At 41.7% G+C, this 23,824-nt stretch overlaps 1 protein-coding gene across 2 annotated transcripts in view; it reads right to left on the minus strand.

Annotated features, from left to right (window-relative positions):
* Galphas (G protein alpha s subunit) overlaps positions 1-23,824 on the minus strand; it is a 140,524-nt gene that overhangs the window by 34,134 nt on the left and 82,566 nt on the right. For both annotated transcript variants that reach the window (XM_080272773.1, XM_080272774.1), the window contains exon 5: positions 4,322-4,450. In XM_080272773.1, coding sequence (XP_080128899.1) covers positions 4,322-4,450 — 129 coding nt within the window. The remainder of the gene's footprint in view (positions 1-4,321; positions 4,451-23,824) is intronic.

A 23,824-nucleotide genomic window follows, 5' to 3' on the forward strand; every position in this document is an offset into this window, starting at 1 on the left:
CAAACTTTTTTTTCACAGAACTGCCCTGCCAGAATTAGGGTGCGTCTTTCACAATGCTGCGTCTTACATGCCGCGAAATACGGTATACAGTACAATAATTTGATATATAGTATATGATGTTCATTGGTGGTGGTGAGGGAGCTATAATGAACGTATGTCCAGTAATTTGATTTCATATACAGTATATATTTGATGCTTGGTGGTGGTGGAGGGGGGGGGGTATAGTGAACCTAAGTTCAGTATACAGCAACCCCTCACTACAACGGACCTCGGTATAGCAGATATCAGATTTAATGGACGCCATGAAGCCTACCGCAATTATTTAGTCAGCTACAACGAAGAATATCTATTAAATGGCGTGCAATGGGTCACAATACTGTACATGAGTTTCCTACCCCTTCTACTCCAACCTGGCCTGAAACTGCCCTCTCCCCACTGCGAAAACAGAGTTATAACACCAGACTAAAGTAATACTGTACTAGTCATGAAGAAGTGCTATGACAAGGATGTGAAATAAGCAGTAAAATGGCAAAAATATGGGCCAAGTTAGTGTAAAATGGATAGAGTTTACATTTTTAGTACTAGGATATGCAACTGTACTCATTTACTTCAAACTTGTACTTGAAATCCCACCTCAGGGGACCTTCAGGCACAACAGACTGTCAGCTTTAACAGACCTGGCTATCTCAGTTATACCAAGGGTCTATTGTATACTAAATTTAGTACTGTGGATAACCAATGCAAGGTCAAGTGTTCACACTGCTGTTTTTCAGTATTCTAAGGGCTATACAGAAGAAACCCTCTAACTCAGACTACTAGAGGGAGAAGACTGAGTTATAACAAATTTTGAATAATTAAAGATAGCAGAACAGCCTCAAAAAGTGTTTTGTTCACCTTAAACTACAATTCACAATGTTATATCTTTTTCTAATCTAAACAGCCACCCTGCACTAGCCTCGTAACCTTCACATTTCATATGTTTTGCCAGACATTTAGAAGAAGTTGCTTGATTTCAAAGCCTCTAATTCCAACACCTGCTGAACTTTGCTATAGATACCATTTATAACCAGCCTAATTTGAATTTCTATAACTATGCTTTGTCAAATGCTTCACAGCTGATTGTTCACCATTAACACCAAACTTGGCTGCACTACTCAAGTTTACCATTGGCTTTCTTTATACACTATCAGACATACACTGTTTCAAAATCCCATATTCAATCACAGTTTGGGCTTAGGATGTCCATTTGTCCAGTTTTTAAGGATTTGCAGTTTTTCTTGGATAGACAGACATGTCTACATCTGGGGGAAGGCTTTAGCCTAGGACCAAAAGCCTTCTTTGACAACACTTTCCCTGTATATCTTTATATTGCCTTAAAAAAAAAAAAAAAAAAAAAAAAAAAACTTTAAACACATATGTGCAACTGAGAGCATGACTGTCAGAGTCATGCTCCAGTTACTTTATATAACTCATACTCATCCAAGGTACACAAAATTTGTCTGCCCAGATACTTTGTCTGAGTAATGTGGGGTCCAAGTTAGAGGGGTTCTACTGTATGCTGATAAGGTATAGATAAACAGTAAATATTTTCAGTTAACACTACTGTGTCACTATAGGTAGGAGTGCCCATCATTTCCTCACTCAATGTAGTACTCTCCCCCCTCTCTTCTCTCATTGAGTTTATGCTGAGTGGCAAGCCAAATGGTTCCCTGTAACACAGAAAACCATTTACTAAGTTGAGTAATAACCATTTAACCAAATGATGCCTGGTGAATGGTGGGTTTAGGCACACTATCTGGATGAAACCTGTTAAGGTTTCTATCTGAGCAGTGGTTAGGGTTTCTTGCTCACATAATGCCACTCATGGCTGGTGTGGCTCATCACCCTTGCTTTAAATAATGGGACTAACTAACTTAACCCAGGGTCACTACACTCCTGATGGGGCAAAAATGGATTGGATGGATGAGTGAAGTTCATCTCTATGCCTTCCCAAATCAGTCATACTGTACTTCAATACTTCCCCCCCCCCCCAATACAACACTACCTATGTCCAACTATGCTGCATTACAGTACAGTATACTCCTGTTCATTTCTTTACCCTCCCCCACAAAATATACTGCAATAATAAAGTCAAAAACAGACCATAGATGCAACTACAAACACATTAAAACTGAAATCACAAATCAATTAATACTAAAATTTTGTATGCAGTAACTTAACATCCTTCATGTTGCTAATAATGACTAAGTATTATTGATTTATCTACTTAAAAACATACCTCCTCCAGAGGCCCTTTTAAGTCAAATAAAACAAAAAATTATGGACTAATCATATAGTGCTAATGCAAGCAACAAACAATTATATGACTAAGATCTGTATTCTTGTCAGATTATGAAGCTCCACAGCACCTCTTCCATACCAGTTTATTTCAGCAAATACATTTAAATTTGCATTTCATTAATACAAATTTAAGTCTGACTGACTTGAATCCACTCATTTATTACCCTCAGCATTTAAGAGCAGAGTGATTAGTCACATGCTCAGTGAGTGACTTTATGTATATAACAGGCCCCAACTATCTCTAAAATGTAAACTCTATAAGCCACACTCACATGGAATGTCTTAACCCACCAGACCCCCCATTTGGTTATATGGTAACAAATTGCTGCAGAGCAGTTTCCCATGCACCAAGAACCAGCCAGTTTGATATCAGTACAGAGCAAAACAGAAGGTAAAATAATATGTTACCTACCACAAACAATGTACCATATTTCCCACCATACATTAAATAAATAAATAAATATATATATACATATATATATACCATGAAGTCATGGCTTGGGGAACGCATACCGGTTGCGGTGACTGGCAACATGGCTAGTCAGAAGAAAATAACTCAGTAACCTTACAATTAACTAAGATTTCAATAATGCAAACTTAGAAGAGTGGCACTACCATAAATACATCATACATAAACAATAAACAAAGCCTTCTGTGGGTTAGATATGCACACACGTGGAGCATGGAATGACTGCATCACACTAACCGCGTCTGTAGATGTACATAAAAATTAGTTGATCAACCACAGTACTAGTGAATGCATGGGGTAGGTATGAGATTTGTACATTCATGTACTTCCACTTTAAAAATAGGTTAATGCAAAATTATTTTCTCTCACAAATTGTTGAATGCTGAATCAGAATAATTAGTAAATTAAACTAAGTAAATTATTCTCCCTAAATATCCCTTGCTAAATCATTGGTGCACATTGCATGCTGGTGCACATTATATGGTGGGAAATACAATAAGTTGGTTTTTAAAATATTTATGTAAATTCAACAAGCGGCTAGGTGGAATTTAATTTTTCTGTTTTATTTCTGCAGCATTCAAGTTTTCTACAGATAAAGACCAACCTATCAACGTGAAGGTGTTATAAGCAGTCTCCATTAATTACTTCAAATTTGTAATTCATTTATTTCACACCAAAGTTATTTTTACACCATAGAAATTAACTCATACTGATGAGGGTTGAGGGAAAAAAAAAAAAAAAGTACCTCCTAAGCCCAGAAAACTATAGTACGAACTTAAATGTAAGGGAATTTCTGTGTAGAGTATTAGACAGCAGGAGGGGGGAGGGAGGAATGGGATACTGTTAATTACGAAGGATGGAGAACTAAAAAACAAATAAGCTAGGCTGAATGGATAATTTATGAGTAGGTAGTGATATTTTCTTTTCTTTGTCAGAAAGATGGGACCAAAGACAAAATTATGTCTAAAAGAAAGAATGAAAAAAATAACTTCTGATGCCTGGAAACACTGCACTTGACAAGACTGACAGTTTAAGCAGGGATAAAGATACTACTGTACTAAGAATGAATATTTCAGAGTTGAGCAATGAAAGATAAACACAAGGCTACATATCAGACACTCCATGTTGAAAACAAAGATGGTTTGGAAAACCAAAAGTACAGAATGCTGTACAGAGAAATTTCAATGTAAGGAATGGAAATCTGAAGGAAACAGGACTGCCTCTTTGTTATCCACATAATTTTTATGCCTCTCCCTTCCTGATCTCCCTCCACCCCCCTTAACATGGGATGGTCATAATAATCATCCCTTAGCTTTTTCCTTCCCTCTTACCTATTAACAATTTTAATCACTTATTACACACACACACACACATACACATTGTACTGTACTGTTTTTCACAACTAAAAATGAGCACTAAATGGAAATTAACTATTTAAAATCTATCACAAATATTACTAATTTGAGGACTAAACATCCTAGATGTTCTACAGAATGGAAAAACAATACTTACTGGAAATTAACTTTCTCTACTTGAAATCTGGTCTCGAATATTCCTAATGTAAGGACTCGACAGCGTAGGATGTCCTGCTCAGTGGGAGTGTAGTCAGGTTGTCGCACGATGTGGACGCGGTCAAGGAAGCTGCAGAGAGAAGATATCATAAGTTACTACATCCACACAGCACTTACAAGCAGGGGGTCTCCAGGGGTGGCAGCCCCTTCGCCAGGACTAGCAAAAATGTCTATCAAGACAAAAGCTGACTTTTCAGTGTAGATCCTCCTGATGGTGTACTGGTACCTTGTACTGGTACCTTTAAAAAGAATTATGGTTAAAGCTATTCTAATCCTCGCATATCTATCAATCTATAGTCAGACACCATAATCCCATATAGGGTCTTTGAGGTGGTTGTTCTACAGGAAGGGACACTAATCCTTCATCAACCCACTTGCTGACATGAAGGAACACAAATGGGTTGGTTATATGGTTACCACCTAACACTGTAAATGGGTTCCTGGCTTAAAGGAAAGAATTTGGCTCATCACTCAATGTAAAGCCACCTGAAAAGGAAGGAAGAGTAATAAAGAGTGATAGGAAATAGGGAAGAAAGAGGAAGAGAGAAGGGCAGGCACAGAAAAACAATGATAAAGGTGGAGGAAGAACTAGGCAACACTATATCAAGTGAGTAGATGATGGTCACCATCAACTACCACAAACTACTTCACGATGTTCCTTATTATATGGGGGCAAACTGCTTCAACTGTTTTTGGTTTGCTCTGATAAATATTCATTACTCACTCTCACTGTCAGTTCTCATGTGAAAATAAACCTGAATATAAAATTTTACAGTATATAAATTACTTACATCTTTATATATATATATATATATATATATATATATATAATATATATATATATATATATATATATATATATATATATATATATATATATATATATATATATATATATATATATATATATATATATATATACACACACACACACACACACATACATTTATTTAGCATGCATAATTAGTACAAATTAGACAAAGAACAGGACAAACTCCCCTCCTCCCAAAGAAATGCCAGCCCTGTACATTTATGACTACTCAGCCTTATGAAGACCTCTCAGTGAAAAAGTTGGAAGGAAAATTCATCATCATCATCATCATCATCATCATCACCACACTAACCCAGTTTCTCCCAACTGTATCTAAATGGGGAGGGAAGGTTCCTGAGATAGGAACCCAGTTCCTCCCCAACTTTATCTAAATGGGGTGGGTAGGTTCCTGAGATAGGTCAAGGAAAATATACGTGCCCAGTGACATCAGTCATACAGCGCACTGGTTCACACACTGATCAAGCCTCCAAAATTAGGACGGCATTGCAAAAATTTAAAAGACTTAACACGAAGATACTATACAGGAACTTCTCATGTCTAAAGAATGCAGCCAAATGATGCTTCCACTGAAACTATTTCAAGTGATACATACATACTGTACAATAATATGAATATGTTTGGCTCACAGTTACAGGAGTGTAAGCATAAAATCTTCTTCTTCTTCTGCCAGATGCCATAACCCCATAAAGGGTGGCCATTTGACTCTGAGTTATTTGTTTTATGGGGAGGGGCACTAACCCTCCACCAACCCACTTGTTGACACGTAGGGAGCACATATGGTTTGGTTATATGGTTACCACCCAGCGTTGTAAATGGTCTTGGCTTACAGGAAACCATTTGGCTTGTCACTCAATGTAAAGCCACCTGTAATGGAAAGAAAAGCAATAAGAAGTGACAGGAAAGATGGGAGAAATAGGAAGCGAGGAGGGCAGCCACAGAAAAAGAATGATAAAGGCTAAGGAAGAAGTAGGCAGCATTACATCAAGTGAGTGGATGATGGTCGCCACCACCTACCACAAAGCATAAAATCATTTACTATATTTTTTACTGGAAGTCATGTAGTTACTATTATAAGGAACTTTAAGTGAAATGAGTGTTGTTTCATTAGCAATTTAGTAATAAGGAAACTTTCATTCCTAAACAAGCTAGCTGCAAAATCACTGTGACCACAATAATGGAAAAAACAACAACATAACATTCTACTAACCACAAACTGTAAGCAGTCCTACCTAATTTACCATTCCCTGACTTTCAACAGGAAGTAACATAAGCGTGGTGCTTACTGCATTTGCTTCACATTCTATGGAACCCTGGGCCAGGGTTAAACTCAGTTATAATGGACATTTAATGTGAATGCTGGTGGGGTACCCTTCACACGCTGGCATATGATCATAAAGTTTGTTTGGAAGACAACATACAAAGAATTTAGTAAACACAGACAGTCAACAGAATACTTCCACTTTCATATGCACAGCTCTTACACCTGACAACCCTTACTGATTTATACTAGCCAACATGGACAGGTTAATTCTAATGGTCACCCCCTCTGTGAAAAATATCCAATCCTGGAATGGAGCAAATGTGAAGACATATGCCCTCATTACCAGACATGGATAAGAGCCTGAAATAGTAGTGGGAGAAAAACTAAATGGACAAGAGCCTGAAATAGTAATGGAAGAAAAACATAGTTACAGTTTTTCAACTTTCATAACGCAATATCTCAGCAACCTGATGAGCTATCAGAATGATTTTTTTTATTTTTTTATTACAGGGTAGAGTATCCTCTGGGTCGTTAATGTAGGGAAATTACTGTAAAACAATAACTGCATCTTTCTCCCATTGTATTTTTTTTTTTTTTAATTAAACACATCAAAATCCATTGGCTTCCATGACATCAACAAAGTCCCACCATTGTTTATGTAACCAAGACATGCATCACATATGGAAACTGGACATATACAGGCAATGTGGAGGTGTAAAATGCAGCAATTTCAACCCAACTGAAGTTGACTTTTCTGAACTCCAAGGTGCTCCTGGGATACTGTGAGACCACAGGATGACCGTTATGGCCATCTGCCAAACGTGACACTTGACTATATCTGGAACTGGGGATTTTAAGGCCCTCAACATATATAAATTCAAATTACAGCAGATCCTCATTCTAACAGACCCTGCTATAGCAGATATCTAATGTACCAGACGCCACGAAGCCCACTAAATTTTTGTCAGCTATAACAAACAATATCCGTTAAATGGGATGCAATGGGTCAAAATACATGTGTTTCCTACCCTTTTTTACTCCAACCTGAAATAAAATTACCCTCTCCCCATCATGACTGTTGAGTTGTAATAACAGACTATAGTAATACTGTGCTAGTCATGAAGAAGTACTATGACAAGGCTGTGAAACAAACTGCAAGAGGGCAAAATTATAGGCCAAGTTAGTGTAAAAAGATGTAATTTACATTTTCAGTACTTGAGTAGGCTATTGTACTCATTTATTTTCAAACATGTACTTGAAACCCTACTTCAAGGGTGGGGGTGGGGGGTCGTATAAAACAGACTATCAGTTTTAACGGACCTGGCTTTCCTGCCTCTTATAGCAAGGGTCTACTGTACACTTCTTTTTTATATACAGGCATATCAAAATTGTAATGTAATTTCTTAATACAGTATTACCCTTGGGGTGGCAATCATCATCCATTCATGATGCAGTGTTGCTTACTTCTTGCTTCCCCTTTCAAATCTATCTCTGTGTCTGTCGAACTCTTTTCCAACTCCTTCTTTTCCTTCCTGTCACTTTTTATTACTCCCTTTTCCACTTCAGGTGGATCTACACTAAGTGACAAGAATAATGGTTTCATGTAACTCAGGAAACAGTTTACAATGGTGGGTGGTAACCATATAACCAAATTATGGGGTGTAGTGAAGCCTGCTATGGTGTCTCTGCTAACTGGATGGAGACTCAAATGTGATGTCCACCCAGGAACCAAACCTCCAAACTTTTCCCCAGGCCTCTCTGTGCCAAGGCACTGTCAGCTGCAAGGGAACATCTGTATACTGCATGGGATGGCCCTGAAGGGGCAGTTGCTTGCCTGCAGTTGATGGGTCTGCTTGGCCAGACAGACTCTGATCAACAACCCCAGGGGATGAGGAAACAAGTACCAAAGTACTAGATACAGAAGCTTTAGGTCCTAATATGGGACTTCACCAAATCTTACAGAAGTTGAGCACAACATTTCTGAAAAACCAAATTACTTAACCAACGAACATCATCATTCCTAAAGGTGCTTCCACCTTTTGAAGAGCTACCACTCACATAAGTTATTCTCTGTCATACAAGGTGACTACAGTACAGCTCATCTATCTTAATTTTTCAGAGTTTCGTCATTTTGTATCTTATTTCCCATAGCTCAATGGCTATGGCTCTAAATTCTTTCTGTAGCATTTTATAACAAGGATCATATTCTAGTGTTAAGCTATTATTACTTCTCAGTATTCACAGGTAAGTTACAGAGGACAAAGTACAGAATATGATGGAAGTCTAGAAACTCTCTTATTTGCAATAATGTAGGGTTGCAGCAACCTTATCAACCTGCATTACCATGCTGCATGTGGCCTGCATCTCTCTTCATACTATCTATCTATTTATTGCCAGACGCCTCAATCCCGTAAGGGGTGGCCACAAACATATCGCCTCCATGTCGCCCTGTCCAACGTCACTTCAATGCCTTGCTCCCAGCTCACACCCCCCTCTCTCATATACCTCTCCATTCCATCCCTCCATCTCATCCTCAGCCTCTCCCCCCCCCACCTCCACCTCACTTACACACACTGTCCTTGTTAGTCTCTCATTCTCCATCCTCTTCACACGGCCAAACCACCTCAATGTATTTCTCCTAACACTTTCTATCACATCCACATCCACAACACAGCACTCCTTAACTTCCTCATTTGTCATTCTCTCTCTCTCCATGTAACTCCACATGCTACTCTCAAATAACTCATTTCTGCTGCTCTCACGCTTGACTTACGTCCTTCCAACGACGTCCATGCTTCACTACCATATGTTTGAGTTGGTATCACAATACTGTCATGCAGTGACTTTTTTACTTCCATGCTCACTTCCCTGTTCCTTATCACTGCTTTCAAAGAACCAGCAACCTTTCTTCCCTGTTGTACTCTTTCAAGCACTTCACCCTCTAAACTTCCATCCTTACTCATCACAGTATCCTAGTACTTAAATGCACTCACATTTTCCATTTCCTCCTCATTCAACCTCACTGTACATTCAGTGACTTCACTTCCCTCAAAAACCATAACTTTACTCTTCCCTACATTCACCTTTTGATACTCTTCCCTACATTCACCCTTTGATTCCGTTTCTTACACACACTCCCAAACTCATTCACCAAGGCTTGCAGTTCCCCTTCATCTTCACTTAACGATACAGTATCATCTACAAACAGTACACCGATTTTCCAAACACTGCTTTCTCTTATTAGCGTCACTTCAACATCCACTGCCCTACCATGTATTTCTTTTATAACCCCATCCATATACAGACTGAACAACTATGGGGACATGACACATCCCTGTTTCAATCCAACATTCAGACAGAAAATTCACTCAGTTCACTATCCACATGCACAGCAGCCTTAGCACCCTTACACATGCTCTTCATGGCATTCAGCAACCTCCCATTTACTCCATATATCCTTAATACTTTCCACATTCCTTGTCCATCCACCTTGTCATATGCTTTCTCCAAATCCATGAAGGCAGCATACAACTTCTTTCCCTTGTCTAGAAGCTTTTCCATTAATGACCCAAGGCTGAATATCTTATCTACACAACCTTTTCCCTTCCCAAAAGCTCCCTATTCTTCTCTAACTAATTCCTCTGTTATTTCCCTAACTCAGTCAATAAGTATTTTACCATACACTTTTCTTATTATACTAAGAAGACAAATGCCCAATGATTACCACACACTTCTTTTTCCCTTTCCCTCTGTAAAGGGGAATAATTATACCTGACTTCCAATCCTCTGGGACTCTATCTTCCTCCCAGGTCAATCTATACATCTTCCATACCCATTCTACTGCTATCTCTTCCTCATGTTTCAGCATTTCACCACACATTCCATCAATTCCTGGGGCTTTCCCCATTTTGACTTTCTTCATTGCTTCTACTACTTCCATCCAACTGATTCCTTCCTCTCTTCTCACCTCCCTCCTCCTCCCACCGATTTCCCAGCCACTTATACTCGCATTACTTTCATTCTCTATGTTCAACAATTCCTTCTCCATCTGCTCACTTTTTCTCCCTTCTCCACTAGCAATATATACCATTTTTATCTTTCACTCCCTGACTTACTTCTTTATCACCCTGTCTAACTCTCTTTACCTCTTGCCAGAACATTTTCTTACACTCCCTCCACTTGACACTCAAATTCCTTTCAAATTCCTCATCCACCCTCTTCTTACTCTCTCTTACAATCTTTTCACCACTCTCTTCTTCTCTACATATAGCTCTCTCTTCTGTCTCTCAACTTTCTCCACACCTGTTTCTCATCCACTCACCATATGCTTTCTTCTTTTGCACCAAAGCCTGTCTCACCACTTCATTCCACTGTGCTGTTCCTTGCACTCCCTTTTGTCTTTTCTTCACCCCACACACATCACATGCTGCACATATTTCTTCTGTGAATATCTTGCACACACCTTCCACGTCCCCCATCTGCTCCAAATCATATTTACCCAATCGCTCCTCTCTTATATTCTGTCTTTTTTCCAGCCTCTTGGAACCTTTCCACCCTCCTTGTATGGACTACTTCCTCCTGTCCTTCCCTTCGCTTCTTCCTCCACTTCATTTGAACCTTGATTTTCACCATCATCAAGTGGTGGTCAGAAGTCTACTCCCCCAAACTCTGTATGCTCTTGCATCCATTACACACCTTCTCATTCTATCATCCACACAAATATAATCAATTATTGCCTTCCATTCATTTAGTTCACCACCCCTCCTTTCTCATCACTCGCCACGTATACCTGTGGATCATTTTGTGCCTAAAGATGGTATTGGCTATCACCAACCCCCTCCCTGCTCGAATGTCCACTAGAACACTGCCATTCTCATCCACTTCTGAAGGCACAACCTTCTCACCAACTACTCCATCCACCTTCACATTCACTACTTTTCCATTCATATCTCCAATCAAAAATACTCTCTCATTCCTTTCAAACTTTTCCATGCCCATTTCCACATTTGTCCAGAACTCTTCTTTCACTCTACTTGCAGGATCTTGTGTTGGCCATACACACACAATTGCCCACATTTGTAGTCCAACTTTCAACCTTACCTACACAATTCTTGATCCAACGGATCCATATTCTCTTATATTCTCCTTCCATCTGTTAAACACAGCAATACACACTCCTTCTTTTGCCCTCATTCTCACCTGCTCCTGCCCATATACCTCATCCATACTCCCATTCTCTCACAGTTTCACCTTTCTATTTTGTCTCAGTTATTCCACATACATGCACTTTTGCATCCTCAAGAACCTGGACAACCTCTCTCTCTTTCACTTCTTCATTTGCACATCTCACATTCCATGTCACAATCCGTACCATGTCCTCTGTTCGGTCCTTTGTCATCACCTGATGGTCTGTCCTGGTCCGAGGATTCTTGTTCTTGTTTTCCAGGGAGGGGCACTAACCCTCTGCCAACCCACTAGCTGTCATGTAGGAAGCATGTGTTGGTTGGTTATATGGTTACTACCCACTGTTGTAAATGATTTCCTGGTTTACAGGAAATCACTTGGCTTGCCACTCAGTGTAGAGCTACCCTAAATAGAGTACTGCTACACTAAGTAGGTGGATGATGGGCACCTCCACCTACCTACAAAAGGCATTAAAACAATAACATCAATACAGTTCACACGATAAGGAAAGCAGGAAAAATAAAAGGAAAGATACAGTAATAAGCAATTAAGTTTACAAAAGACACAAGAGAAAAACTACTAGGATGGAACAAGTCTTGATCATCAATTACCCTATTTCCCACTTCAAGAAATTTAATGAGGTAAGTAGACTGAAAAAATCAGGAGAGAAAAAATAGGGCAAACTTAGACCATTTCATATAGTGCTGAGTTGTGTATCAACCACTGTTAACCCTCTCTTAAATTAAAGTCACAGGGAGGTCTGAAGGACAGTAGGACAGATACAAGCCACAGATGGTGAAACAGAGGAGAGCTGAAGTAAATAGTACAGTAGTATAACGTAGGTCCAATTATTCAACTGATGCTGACAAGGCGTTAGCTTGTGAGCACCCACCCCACAAAATTAGTGGAAATCAGTAGGGCTTGAACCCACCACTTAGAGCATCTTCCAGATGTGCCAGCACTAAAATTACCAAAATAGTCTCCCATTAACACTCTCTTGGTCATGTCTTCTCTTGTATGACAACCCAGGTAATAGGCCTACTAGATAGTACTACTGCATTCAGCTTAGCATCGCAATGCTCTCATAGCCACAACAACTCAGATATTGCATTCCATTCCAGCTTATGTCATATTATTTTATTAGACAACAAGGGGAAATCACAGGAGTCTGGGTTGTGTGTGTGTGTGTGTGTGTGTGTGTGTGTGTGTGTGTGTGAGAGAGAGAGAGAGAGAGAGAGAGAGAGAGAGGGGGGAGAGGAATCTCTCAACAGTCAGGCCACTGTGTGAGGGTGCTACGGAATTGAAAGTGGCCACTGGGATGGAAGAGGAGAAGGAGGAGGAGGAATGGGAGGGGGAATAAGATGAAGGGAGGAGAGGAGGAAAGGGAGGGGGGACGGGGAGAGGGAGTGAAAGAGGGATGTGGGGAGGTGAGAGAAGAGAGGTGGGGAGAAGAGAAAAGGGAGGGGCTGAGGAAAGGAAAGCAAAAAAGGTGGATAGAAGAGGGAGAGGATGCTGAAGAGGAGGGGATGGGATGGAAAGAGATAAGGGGTGAGGGGAAAGAGGAGCAGGAGAACTGAGGACGGGGAAGGGTGGGTTAAGGAAGAAAGGGAGAGGTAGTGAGGAAGAGACAGGGGGTTGGAATGATGTGGAGGAGGAGGAATGGGAGAAACTGGGAAAGGTACATAGAAGGAGAAATAGGAGGGAAGGAAACATTCAGCAAGAGGGTGATGGAAAGTGAAAGATGGGAGGGGGAGGGGGAGGGGGAAAGGGGAAAGGGGAGAGGAGGAGAAGGAAAGAACAGTAATCAGGAGGGAGAAAGGGTCAGTGAGAAGGGAAAGGAAAGGAAGGGAACAGAGAGGGAGTGGAGGGAAAGGAGGAGAACAGGGAAGATGGGTTGGCAGAGGGAGGAGAAAAGAGAAGCAGGGAAAGGAAGGGATGGATAGGGAAAGGACAGACTCGAAGGATAGGGAAATGGAAGGGAAGAGAGTAGTAAAGAAATGCAGCAAGAATGAAGATAAGAGAGTGAGGGTGAAGGGTGATAGGAAGGGAACAAGAAAAGTAAAGCGAAGGGGAGAACATACAAAAAGGATAACTACAGTCGGCCAGTCTGACCATAATAGGTAGCTAATATCCAAGTGTATGACTAGACTATAGTTCCTCCTTCCCTCCTTCATCCAACAAAACTTCAGAAAAAAATAGCAAGAAAATGCAGAGAAATAACAATTTTAATAAGGCATGAATATTTATATACTAATGATGAAAACATGCAATACCATATTAAAACCTGAACTGAAAACAAAAGTACCACTCCCATTCTGTTCTGAGTGCTTTAATGATCAGGATAAATCTTAGACACAATCCTTTCCAGTCACATCCATGTTTAACCTACACTTCAAACTAGCACCAACCAACACCCCAAAGTAAACTGCTACATTAATTCACTATCAAATCAGCTTCTTAGTATGTTCCAATTCCAGCTTCCAACTGAAGTGGAAAAAGAACTTACGTTACTAGAGCAAATCATGAAGGATGAATGTGGAGTAATAAATGGATCTTACAGGATGTTCTTCTAAAAGCATCAGTTTAACTAGTATTACCAAACTCTGATCACAGGTTACCCTTGAGACCAGTTATATATATATATATATATATATATATATATATATATATATATATATATATATATATATATAGATAGATAGATAGATAGATAGATAGATATAGATATAGATATATATTCTCTATCTACCAGTACTCATTCATTTACCAAGTTTATTCTTAAAACTTCTATCAAAACTGGCAGTAATGACACAGACAACTAATTCCACACATCTGTCATTCTAATCCCCAAACCGCGAACAGATCTTATTTACAGTGGCTCCCTCCAACAGTAAAATTCGTCGAATTTACATTAGTTTATGCATAATTTTTCCTGGATACTCATGATTAATACTAGACTTATGAATCCAAATTCGATTACCTTTCAACTATTTTAACACCCCAATCAAAGGTCACCTTACTCTTCTCCCGAATGAGGGGGAAAAAAATCGTTTACTCTTATCTTCATACAGGAAATTTCTAAACCTTATTTGTTCAACATCCTTCTAGAAAAACTTTCAAGCAAATCATCATATATATATATACTATAATCCACTGTGGGGAAGAGGGCACAGCCGAAACTAAAAAAGGAATATCAATAAAACTTGGCGGGATGGTTGCAGCTGGGTCACAGATGGGACCATTTCAGCTTCTAATGAGGTGTTCTGACCCCTAATTGTTCCCTCTGCTGAAGCAAATTATCGGGCTGCAAAGCAATTGCTCTTGTTTCAATGCATAAATCGTTGGCTTCAAGCAAAGCGAAGCACATTTAGAAACGGTTCTCATTTGAGAATCTGAACAAGTGCTGAGCGGCCCAAAAAGACCGCAAATTGCTTGTCTACATACCGTGTGTGTGTGTGTGTGTGTGTGTGTGTGTGTGTGTGTGTGTGTGTGTGTGTGTGTGTGTGTGTGTGTGTGTGTGTGTGTGTGTGTGTGTGTGTGTGTGTGTGTTGTACGGCAGCCAAAAATGGAAAAAGGATTTCAATGAAACTTGGCAGGATGGTCGTAACTGAGTCAGGGTGAAATTTTCTAAAGGAGTGTTTTGACCCATAATTGTTGACTATGGTTTTACAATATGTGGAAAATGTTGGGGACTTTCTGTGGAACAATCTGCGTCTGCTAAGCGGCCCAACAGGGCTGCAAGGCTCTTGTCCAACCTATAGAAGGGTGATCAGAAATGAACTCGACACTCCTGATGTAGTCAAACCAAAGCAAGATAAAGCTGTCATAGTACATCTGCTGTTCTACTGCACTTCGAATTACAAACCCAAGAATCCTGTCTACCTTGTAATGCACACTAATGGACTTGCCTTGGCTTAGAAGCCCTCTAGTTAAATTTCAAAATCCTATTCATAGTCACAGTTATTAACTTTAATCCTGTTTATTATGGACCAAAAATATTCTACTGGTTTATTCATGCTAAGCACTTCAGTTTCTCCGAATGAAATTAATTCATAATCTAGTGCTACCTGCAGGTAAATCAAACAATGAGAAACAAGTTACAGGGTTTCTTGTGCCCTGGGGCACCATTTACAACACTGGGTGGTAACAATATAGACAAATGGGCAATGGGTGGTTTAGTTGGTTAAGGCATTCCAACCAGATATGGAATGCAAGATTTTACATTCAAGATTCGAGTACTTGCTTGAGGCATGCTGCTGACATAATACCACTCAGGGAAGAGGGACTGTTTGAGAGAGAGAGAGAGAGAGAGAGAGAGAGAGAGAGAGAGAGAGAGAGGGGGGGAGGGGAGGGGGAAAGGAGGGTAAGGTAGGGAAGGGGGGAAAGGAGGGTAGGGGAGGGAAGGGGGGAAAGGAGGGGAGGGGAGGGGAGGGGAGGGGAGGGGAGGGAGCAGAGGTCCAGTGAATGAGATATGAGAGGGGGGGGGGAGAGGAGTGGAAGGGGGCTGAAGGGCCGACAGACATCACTAACACACACACACACACACACACACACACACACACACACACACACACACGCACGCACACACACACACAAATTATGAATCTTAAGTTTCAGGGAATCCGCAAAAATACCATTCAAAGTCTTTCAATATAATGGTAAAAGACAGTACCCACGTATTCTCTGCGTGTGGTACAGGCGCCTAAGGGAACAGAGTGGAGACGCTGGACCCTGTCTCCCATCTCTTTATATTGGAACCTCTTTGCAAGCAGCCTCCTAACTCTAACAGCGCACGGCAAGGTAGGAAGCACTGCCTATTTCAACCTCCTCTCCCCCTTCTGTCTGTCTCTTTCACACACCCGAGAGAGAGAGAGAGAGAGCACAGGAAATGATGAGGCGGAAGGGTGGCGTGTGGAGGGTGGTGGATGAAACAAGAGTTCTATTGAGAAGGAAAGAACATGTGTGCTGTGAGCGTATAACAGAACCACTGTCTTGCACACACTCACACTCACACCCACCTGCACACTCACACTCACACCCACCTACACACTCTCACACTTGTACCCACCTGCGCGCGCGCACGCACACACGCGCACGCACACACACACACACAAATTACAACTACATGCATATTCACACCTACATCCTCCTGCACACACACACTTACATCCACATCCACACCTACTGTAACTATAGTCAGTCACACCTAACACCCACCTGTATGCTCTCACTCACACTCACCTACGATGCTCTCACATTCACATTCCCCCTGTCTTGCATGTTCTCACACCCACCCCCCTGTATACCCACCCATTAGCAGTCTATCACTCATGCACAATTAAACATGCTTTTTCATCTCTCTCTCTCTCTCTCTCTCTCTCTCTCTCTCTCACACACACACACACACACACACACACACACACACACACACACACACACACACACACACACTCCATCTGCACTCACCCTCACATCTACCTTCACTCTCAAACTGAGCTCACTGGTACAGTATGTCCTTTTCATGCATCCATACACACACACACACCAGGGTTGGCAACAAAGTGGGTAACCCGGTTTTACCCAGCCGGGTTTTTTCAGTAAAACTCACTTGAAAAAAACCACTATTTTACCCACTTTACTGTTTTCTTTCGACCACAACCAGCTGTGCGAGGCATATTTCTGTTCTCTGAACTAAACAAGAAATTTTACACTCTAAGTTTTTCATTCTTACTAATACCTTGGTCACACTTTTCTACAACATGAGTGTAAACATGACACCTGTGCTTAAGACTGGGTTAAAAGAATCCTAATACAGTAGTACAGTATGTAGCTTGAATTCATGGTAAATTTCCTTGGTTTTCATCTGGTGAATACAAACTTTACAGCCAGCACTACTTGTCTCTAATTTTGAAAGTTTTAAAATTAAGAGTAAAATTGTTTTTGATACATATGGTTTTTAGTTTTATTAAGGAGTGGGATAAATATGTTATATAACAGCAATCATTACTGGAGTTAACTTATACTATATGTTGTCTCATGTCATTACCAAATATTAATAATTCTATAGAAACATAAACGTTGCTTTGTTTAAAACAGATGTATTTTACAGGCTTAGATATTTGGTTACCAAAAGCTATTATTACTGTTAAGATAATGTGTGAAATCACTTATGCAACAGAATTTTCAATAATAATTATTTACAAGATTGAGAAATGCAAGTATGTAATTACCAAAGAAAGGAGAGTAGCAAGGCAAGTGACTCCTTCTTCTACTATTGTGTAGTATGCACTGATCTTTGCCAGCTCATGAGTTGTGCAGTGCTCTCAAGCTTCTCATGTTGAAGCATGTTTTGCTGTGTAGCAGGCAGCCCAAGGATAACAGCCAAACAGGTCAAAACATAATTGTGTTCATTTCCCTCATTCAAATAACTGTGTGAAAAATAAGATTTTATTGGACTATTCATAATTATGTAGAGCGCAAACATTATTTTATTTAAATTTAAAGTAAACTTTGAAAAAACCCCTTTTGCCCGGGGTTTTTGGGGTATTTTGTGGAAAAAAAAAAAAAAAAAAAAAAAAAAAACGAAAAAACCCAGGTGGGTTGGGCTTTTTCAAAAAAAAAAAATTTTTTTTTTGCCAACCCTGACACACACACTTTCAGACAGTTTCATCCATCTACACATCCTATGTGTGTGTGTGCGTATGAGAGAGAGAGAGAGAGAGAGAGAGAGAGAGAGAGAGAGAGAGAGAGCGAGAGAGAGAGAGAGAGAGAGAGATCCACACACCCTTTATACCTCCAAAGGTCTGGGCACCAAGACCACATACAATACAAGTAAACATTCATACTGCCACAATCCATCCAACCACACCACCATCTCACAATCCATCCAACCACATCAACACAACCCCACAATCCACCCATACTCACACAACCTCACAATCCACCCATATCCACACAACCCCACATTCCACCCATACCCACACAACCCCACATTCCACCCACACCCGCACGACCCCACATTCCACCCATACCCGCACGACCCCACATTCCACCCATACCCACACAACCCCACATTCCACCCATACCCACACAACCCCACATTCCACCCATACCCACACAACCCCACAATCCACCCATACTCACACAACCCCACAATCCACCCACACCCGAACAACCCCACAATCCACCCATACCCGCACAACCCCATAATCCACCCATACCCGCACAACCCCACAATCCACCCATACCCACACAACCCCATAATCCACCCATACCCACACAACCCCCATAATCCACCCATACCCACACAACCCCACAATCCATCCACCCTAATGAACAAAGCTCCACAATCTCACCCACATAAGCTCACAATCCACCCACCCAAAAAGCCCCACAAGTCACTCAGCCACACCCACACAATCCACACCCATATAACCCCACAATTTACACACACATACCCATTCCACCAACTCACACAACCCCACATTCCACCCATCCACACCCACACAACCTCACATTCCACCCATCCACACCCACCCAACTCCACAATCCACCCATCCACACCCACAGAATCCACCCATCTACATCCACACAATCCACCCATCTACACCCACACAATCCACCCATCCACACCCATACAACCAACCTACATAATCACATTTTCCAACCACCCGAACAACCCCACACTCCATCCACCCGCACCCACACATCCCCACAGTTCACCCACCCACACCCTCACAATCTCACAATTCACTCATCTACGACTACACAACCCCACATTCCATCTATTCACACCCACACCTCATCCACCCACTCACGCACAACCTTGTATTCCACCTACCCACACTAACACAACCTTGCATTCCACCAAGCCACACTCCAAAACCCCCAATCCACCCATCCACACTGCAACCCTCCAATCCACCTACCCACACAACTCCGCAATTCACTCACCTACAAAACCAAATCCACTCACCCACACCCACAACCACACCATCACCTAGACTTAAATTCATACAACTCACCTCCACACAACTCATCAAGCTCACTCACATAAACATACACCATCCGGTCAAAATGAGTGCAATCCACACCCATGTATATCCACCGTCACATCAGTCCTTCCAGGCACAGCATCTCACTCACATCCATTCCATGCCCATAAATACCTATATCATCCCAACCTTTTATAAGTACGATAGGCCACTCACCACACGATCACTTCATACACCATTTATATCACACACATACATACACACACACAACTATACACAGCCAATGTCATCTAGTTTATAACCTTCTCCACCCACCTACACAACCCTACTTAACGCCACCAATATAATGCACAATTCCACCCACCTATAAACACACACACACACACACACACACACACACACACACACACACACACACACACACACACACACACACACACACACACAGCCTTCCCATTCACACCTACCCCTCTTGATCCCACTCCACTCTTTTTACCGTGCACCTCCACACCTGTTCTACTTAAACCCACTCACCATTCTTTCCTCAATACATTATCAACACAATCATCCACACTTTAACCTCACCATTCTACTCCCACTCCCACCCCTACTCCACCCCCACTCCACCTTACTCCACACTGCCAACATTCCTATTATACATTATTTACACCTACTGTAGCTCCACCTCCACACTTCCTACTTCACACCACCCCAACTCTCCTACTCCATTCACAAACCCACACATCCACACCTAAAGTATCCTCATCTCCACTCACAAACCGACACATACAGGATCCCTACTCCACTCACAAAGCCATACTTACAGTATCCCCGCCTCCACCCACAAATCCACACCTCCACTCACACACTAATACTTAGAGGATGCCCATCTCCACTCACAAACCCACAACTCCTCGCAAACCCACACCTACATTACACCCACTTCCATCCACAAACCACTCCTCTACTCACAAATGCAAACCTACATTATCCCCACCTCCACCCCCACAAACCCACACCTCCACTCACAGTCCCAAGCTATAGTATCCTCACCTCCACCCACTAACTCACACCTACATTATCCCCATTCCTACCACAAACCCACCTACATCATCCCCACACCTACATTATCCCCATCTAAAACACAAACCCACATCACCAACAAACTAACACCAAGTATACAATATCCTTACCTTCACTTCAAGCCGACACTACCTACAAACCCACACATCCACTTACAAACCCACACTTACAGTATCCCCACCTCTACTCACAACCCCACCTCCACCCACAAACCCACATCTACACCCACAAACCCACTCATACCATATATCTACCTTCTCCTGCCCACACCACCCACCTTACACCTGCAGCTTCAAAGACCATCTCTATCCACCCACCCACACCACCTATCTTTAAACCTCTCACTGTTCTATCCCAGCTCGACACCCACACCACCTGCTTAATTCCATTTTTACAGTCACCCACCTACACCACCCACCTTTCATCCTATCACTGTTCTAATCTACCATAACCACACTGCTCACTTAACTCCACCTCCACATGCACACAGCTCACTTACTCCACCTCCACATGCACACTGCTCACTTACTCCACCTCCACATGCACACTGCTCATTCAACTCCACCTCCACATGCACACTGCTCACTTACTCCAACTCCACATGCACACTGCTCACTTAACTCCACCTCCACATGCACACTGCTCATTTACTCCAACTCTACATGCACACTGCTCACAATTCCACCTCCATATGCATCCACCTACACAGCCCCATAATTCCTATCTACACCCATCCACCCATATCTCCCATACCCAAACTCCAGAACTCCACCTCCAAACCCACACCAGCTGCCTGAAAACATTCCAGCCTCACCCCACAACACCCACCTTTCAACTATTACACTCCCTCCCCCACCAACACCATTCCCACCTCAACTTCAACCCAACCGAACAACCCCACCACCACCCCTCGCACCTACAAGACCCCCACCTGCAACCACCTCCGCCACTGCCAGCTGGGCCAGTAAGGTGGATGCATGGAGCCTCAAAATAGGTGCCATCAATCCCACGCCTGATAATTTTAACCACCTGACTCACTTGGTGTGCATATAGACGCCGGAACCAAACACACACATACTTACACATGCACACATACTGTACTGCTATACACATACCCACCCACACCCACACCCACACCCACAATCACACACAAATGAACCACTGACCCTAATTCCTCACCCTTTAATACAATTTAGGAACACTTATAATGACCTTGAAGTCAAATCCTCCCTCAAATTACCTTAACTTTTTAACTGCGACTTAAACACTTGAATGTTTTCACAGAGATTCCTTGAACTCCACTCTTACAAGCAAACGGTACATTCTTCGACATCTTCATCTCACCCTTCTCACACCCCACCCTGAACCTAAAATCTCACCTTTACCTCACACTCCATCCTTACAGAAAAATATCACCCTTGCCTCACACTCCACCGTTAACCTAAAATGCCACCCTCACACGACCCTTTCCCCACACCCAATCCTTACCACACACTGCATCCTTACCTCACACTATACCTTATCCTCATATCTCACCCTTACTTCACACAAGACCATTTCCTCACACTCCACCCTTACCTAACACTCCACCCTTACCACACACTAGACTCTTTCCTCACACTCCATCCCTATCTCACACCCCACCCTTACCTCACACTAGATCCTTTCCTCACACCCCATCCTTACTTCATACCCTACCCTTACGTGACATGCCACCCACACCTACACCCCACCCTTACCTATCACATAACCCTTACCTAACACCAAACCCTTACCTCACACCGGATCCTTACCACACACTAGATCCTTACCTCATACCACACCCACACCTCACACCACACCCTTACCTGACACCCCACCCACACCTCACACTAGATCCTTACCTCAAACCCCACCCACACCTCACACTAGATCCTTACTTCAAACCCCACCCACACCTCACACCAGACCCTTACCTTACACCCTGTCCATACCTCACACCAGACCCTTACTTCATACCCTACTCATTCCTCACACCAGATACTTACCTCACACCCCACCCACACCTCACACCCTTGCCTCACTCCCTGCCCATACCTTAGACGTCACTTATTTCTCCTTACTTTTTTTTTTTTTTTTAGGAAGAAATTAATTATAAACCTTCAGTAAAAAAAAAAAAAAAAAAAAAAAAAAAAAAAAAAAACGAGGAAAGGAGAAAGAGAGAAGACTGACTGACTACCATACAAACCAACGCCGGTTACAACACCAGGTACTGTACTCTGATTACAAAACGTGATGACACAGGGTTACAAGCTGGGCAAAATGTGTGGCAAAGGGAAGAAAAGAACACAAAAGCTAGATGACACAGGGATAAGAAAGTCAAGAATGGACAGTAATGAGAGGCCTGAACTAAGCTGACTATATTCCATACCATGAGCTGGATAACACAAGCATAAGACTGATGCCAAAAGAAAAAAAATGCAAAACATCAACTTCATTACCAACTGCTTCGCTCTGTCCCTAATAACAAAGGCGATGGGTAGGATCCAGAAGTAGCAAAAGAAATGCATGAACCTAGAATTATCCATAGAATGCCTTGTGAAATGGGCTCATACTGTATCCATTCATTCACCATTCAGTATTCTCAAGTCCATCTTTTAATCCAAACAATCCACAGAATAAAGTATGCTCTATAACATCCACGGGATGGAGATCATGACATCAACTACAAGAAGTACAAACCACAAAGGAAAAATACAACACCTTGCAACAAGAAAAGGAAACCAAAAAGTATCTTGTACTCACTACTGGTCATACGCTATGGAACAGGGTGTTACTTCTTGATTGTTAAGAAGTAATGGCAGAAATAACATCCACTCCCATATTTTGGCTGTTACTGATGAAATAGTGTAAAGTGAAGACCACATAGGAGAAGAAAGACTTGGAAGTATATGAAAAATGGTCGCACAAAATACATTAGAAACAAAGTCTCTGATCCCACTTTGGAACATGAGGCAGATGAGAACATACGCTGCTTACAGTATATAATACAAATAAAGACAAACCAAAATCTTTCTACTCATTACCTGATCGTCAATGAACCAGTAACCA

Source organism: Coenobita brevimanus, chromosome 51 (assembly GCF_032717465.1).
Source record: "Coenobita brevimanus isolate Jiangsu-jjx chromosome 51, ASM3271746v2, whole genome shotgun sequence".
Classification (NCBI taxonomy): Eukaryota; Metazoa; Arthropoda; class Malacostraca; order Decapoda; family Coenobitidae; genus Coenobita; species Coenobita brevimanus.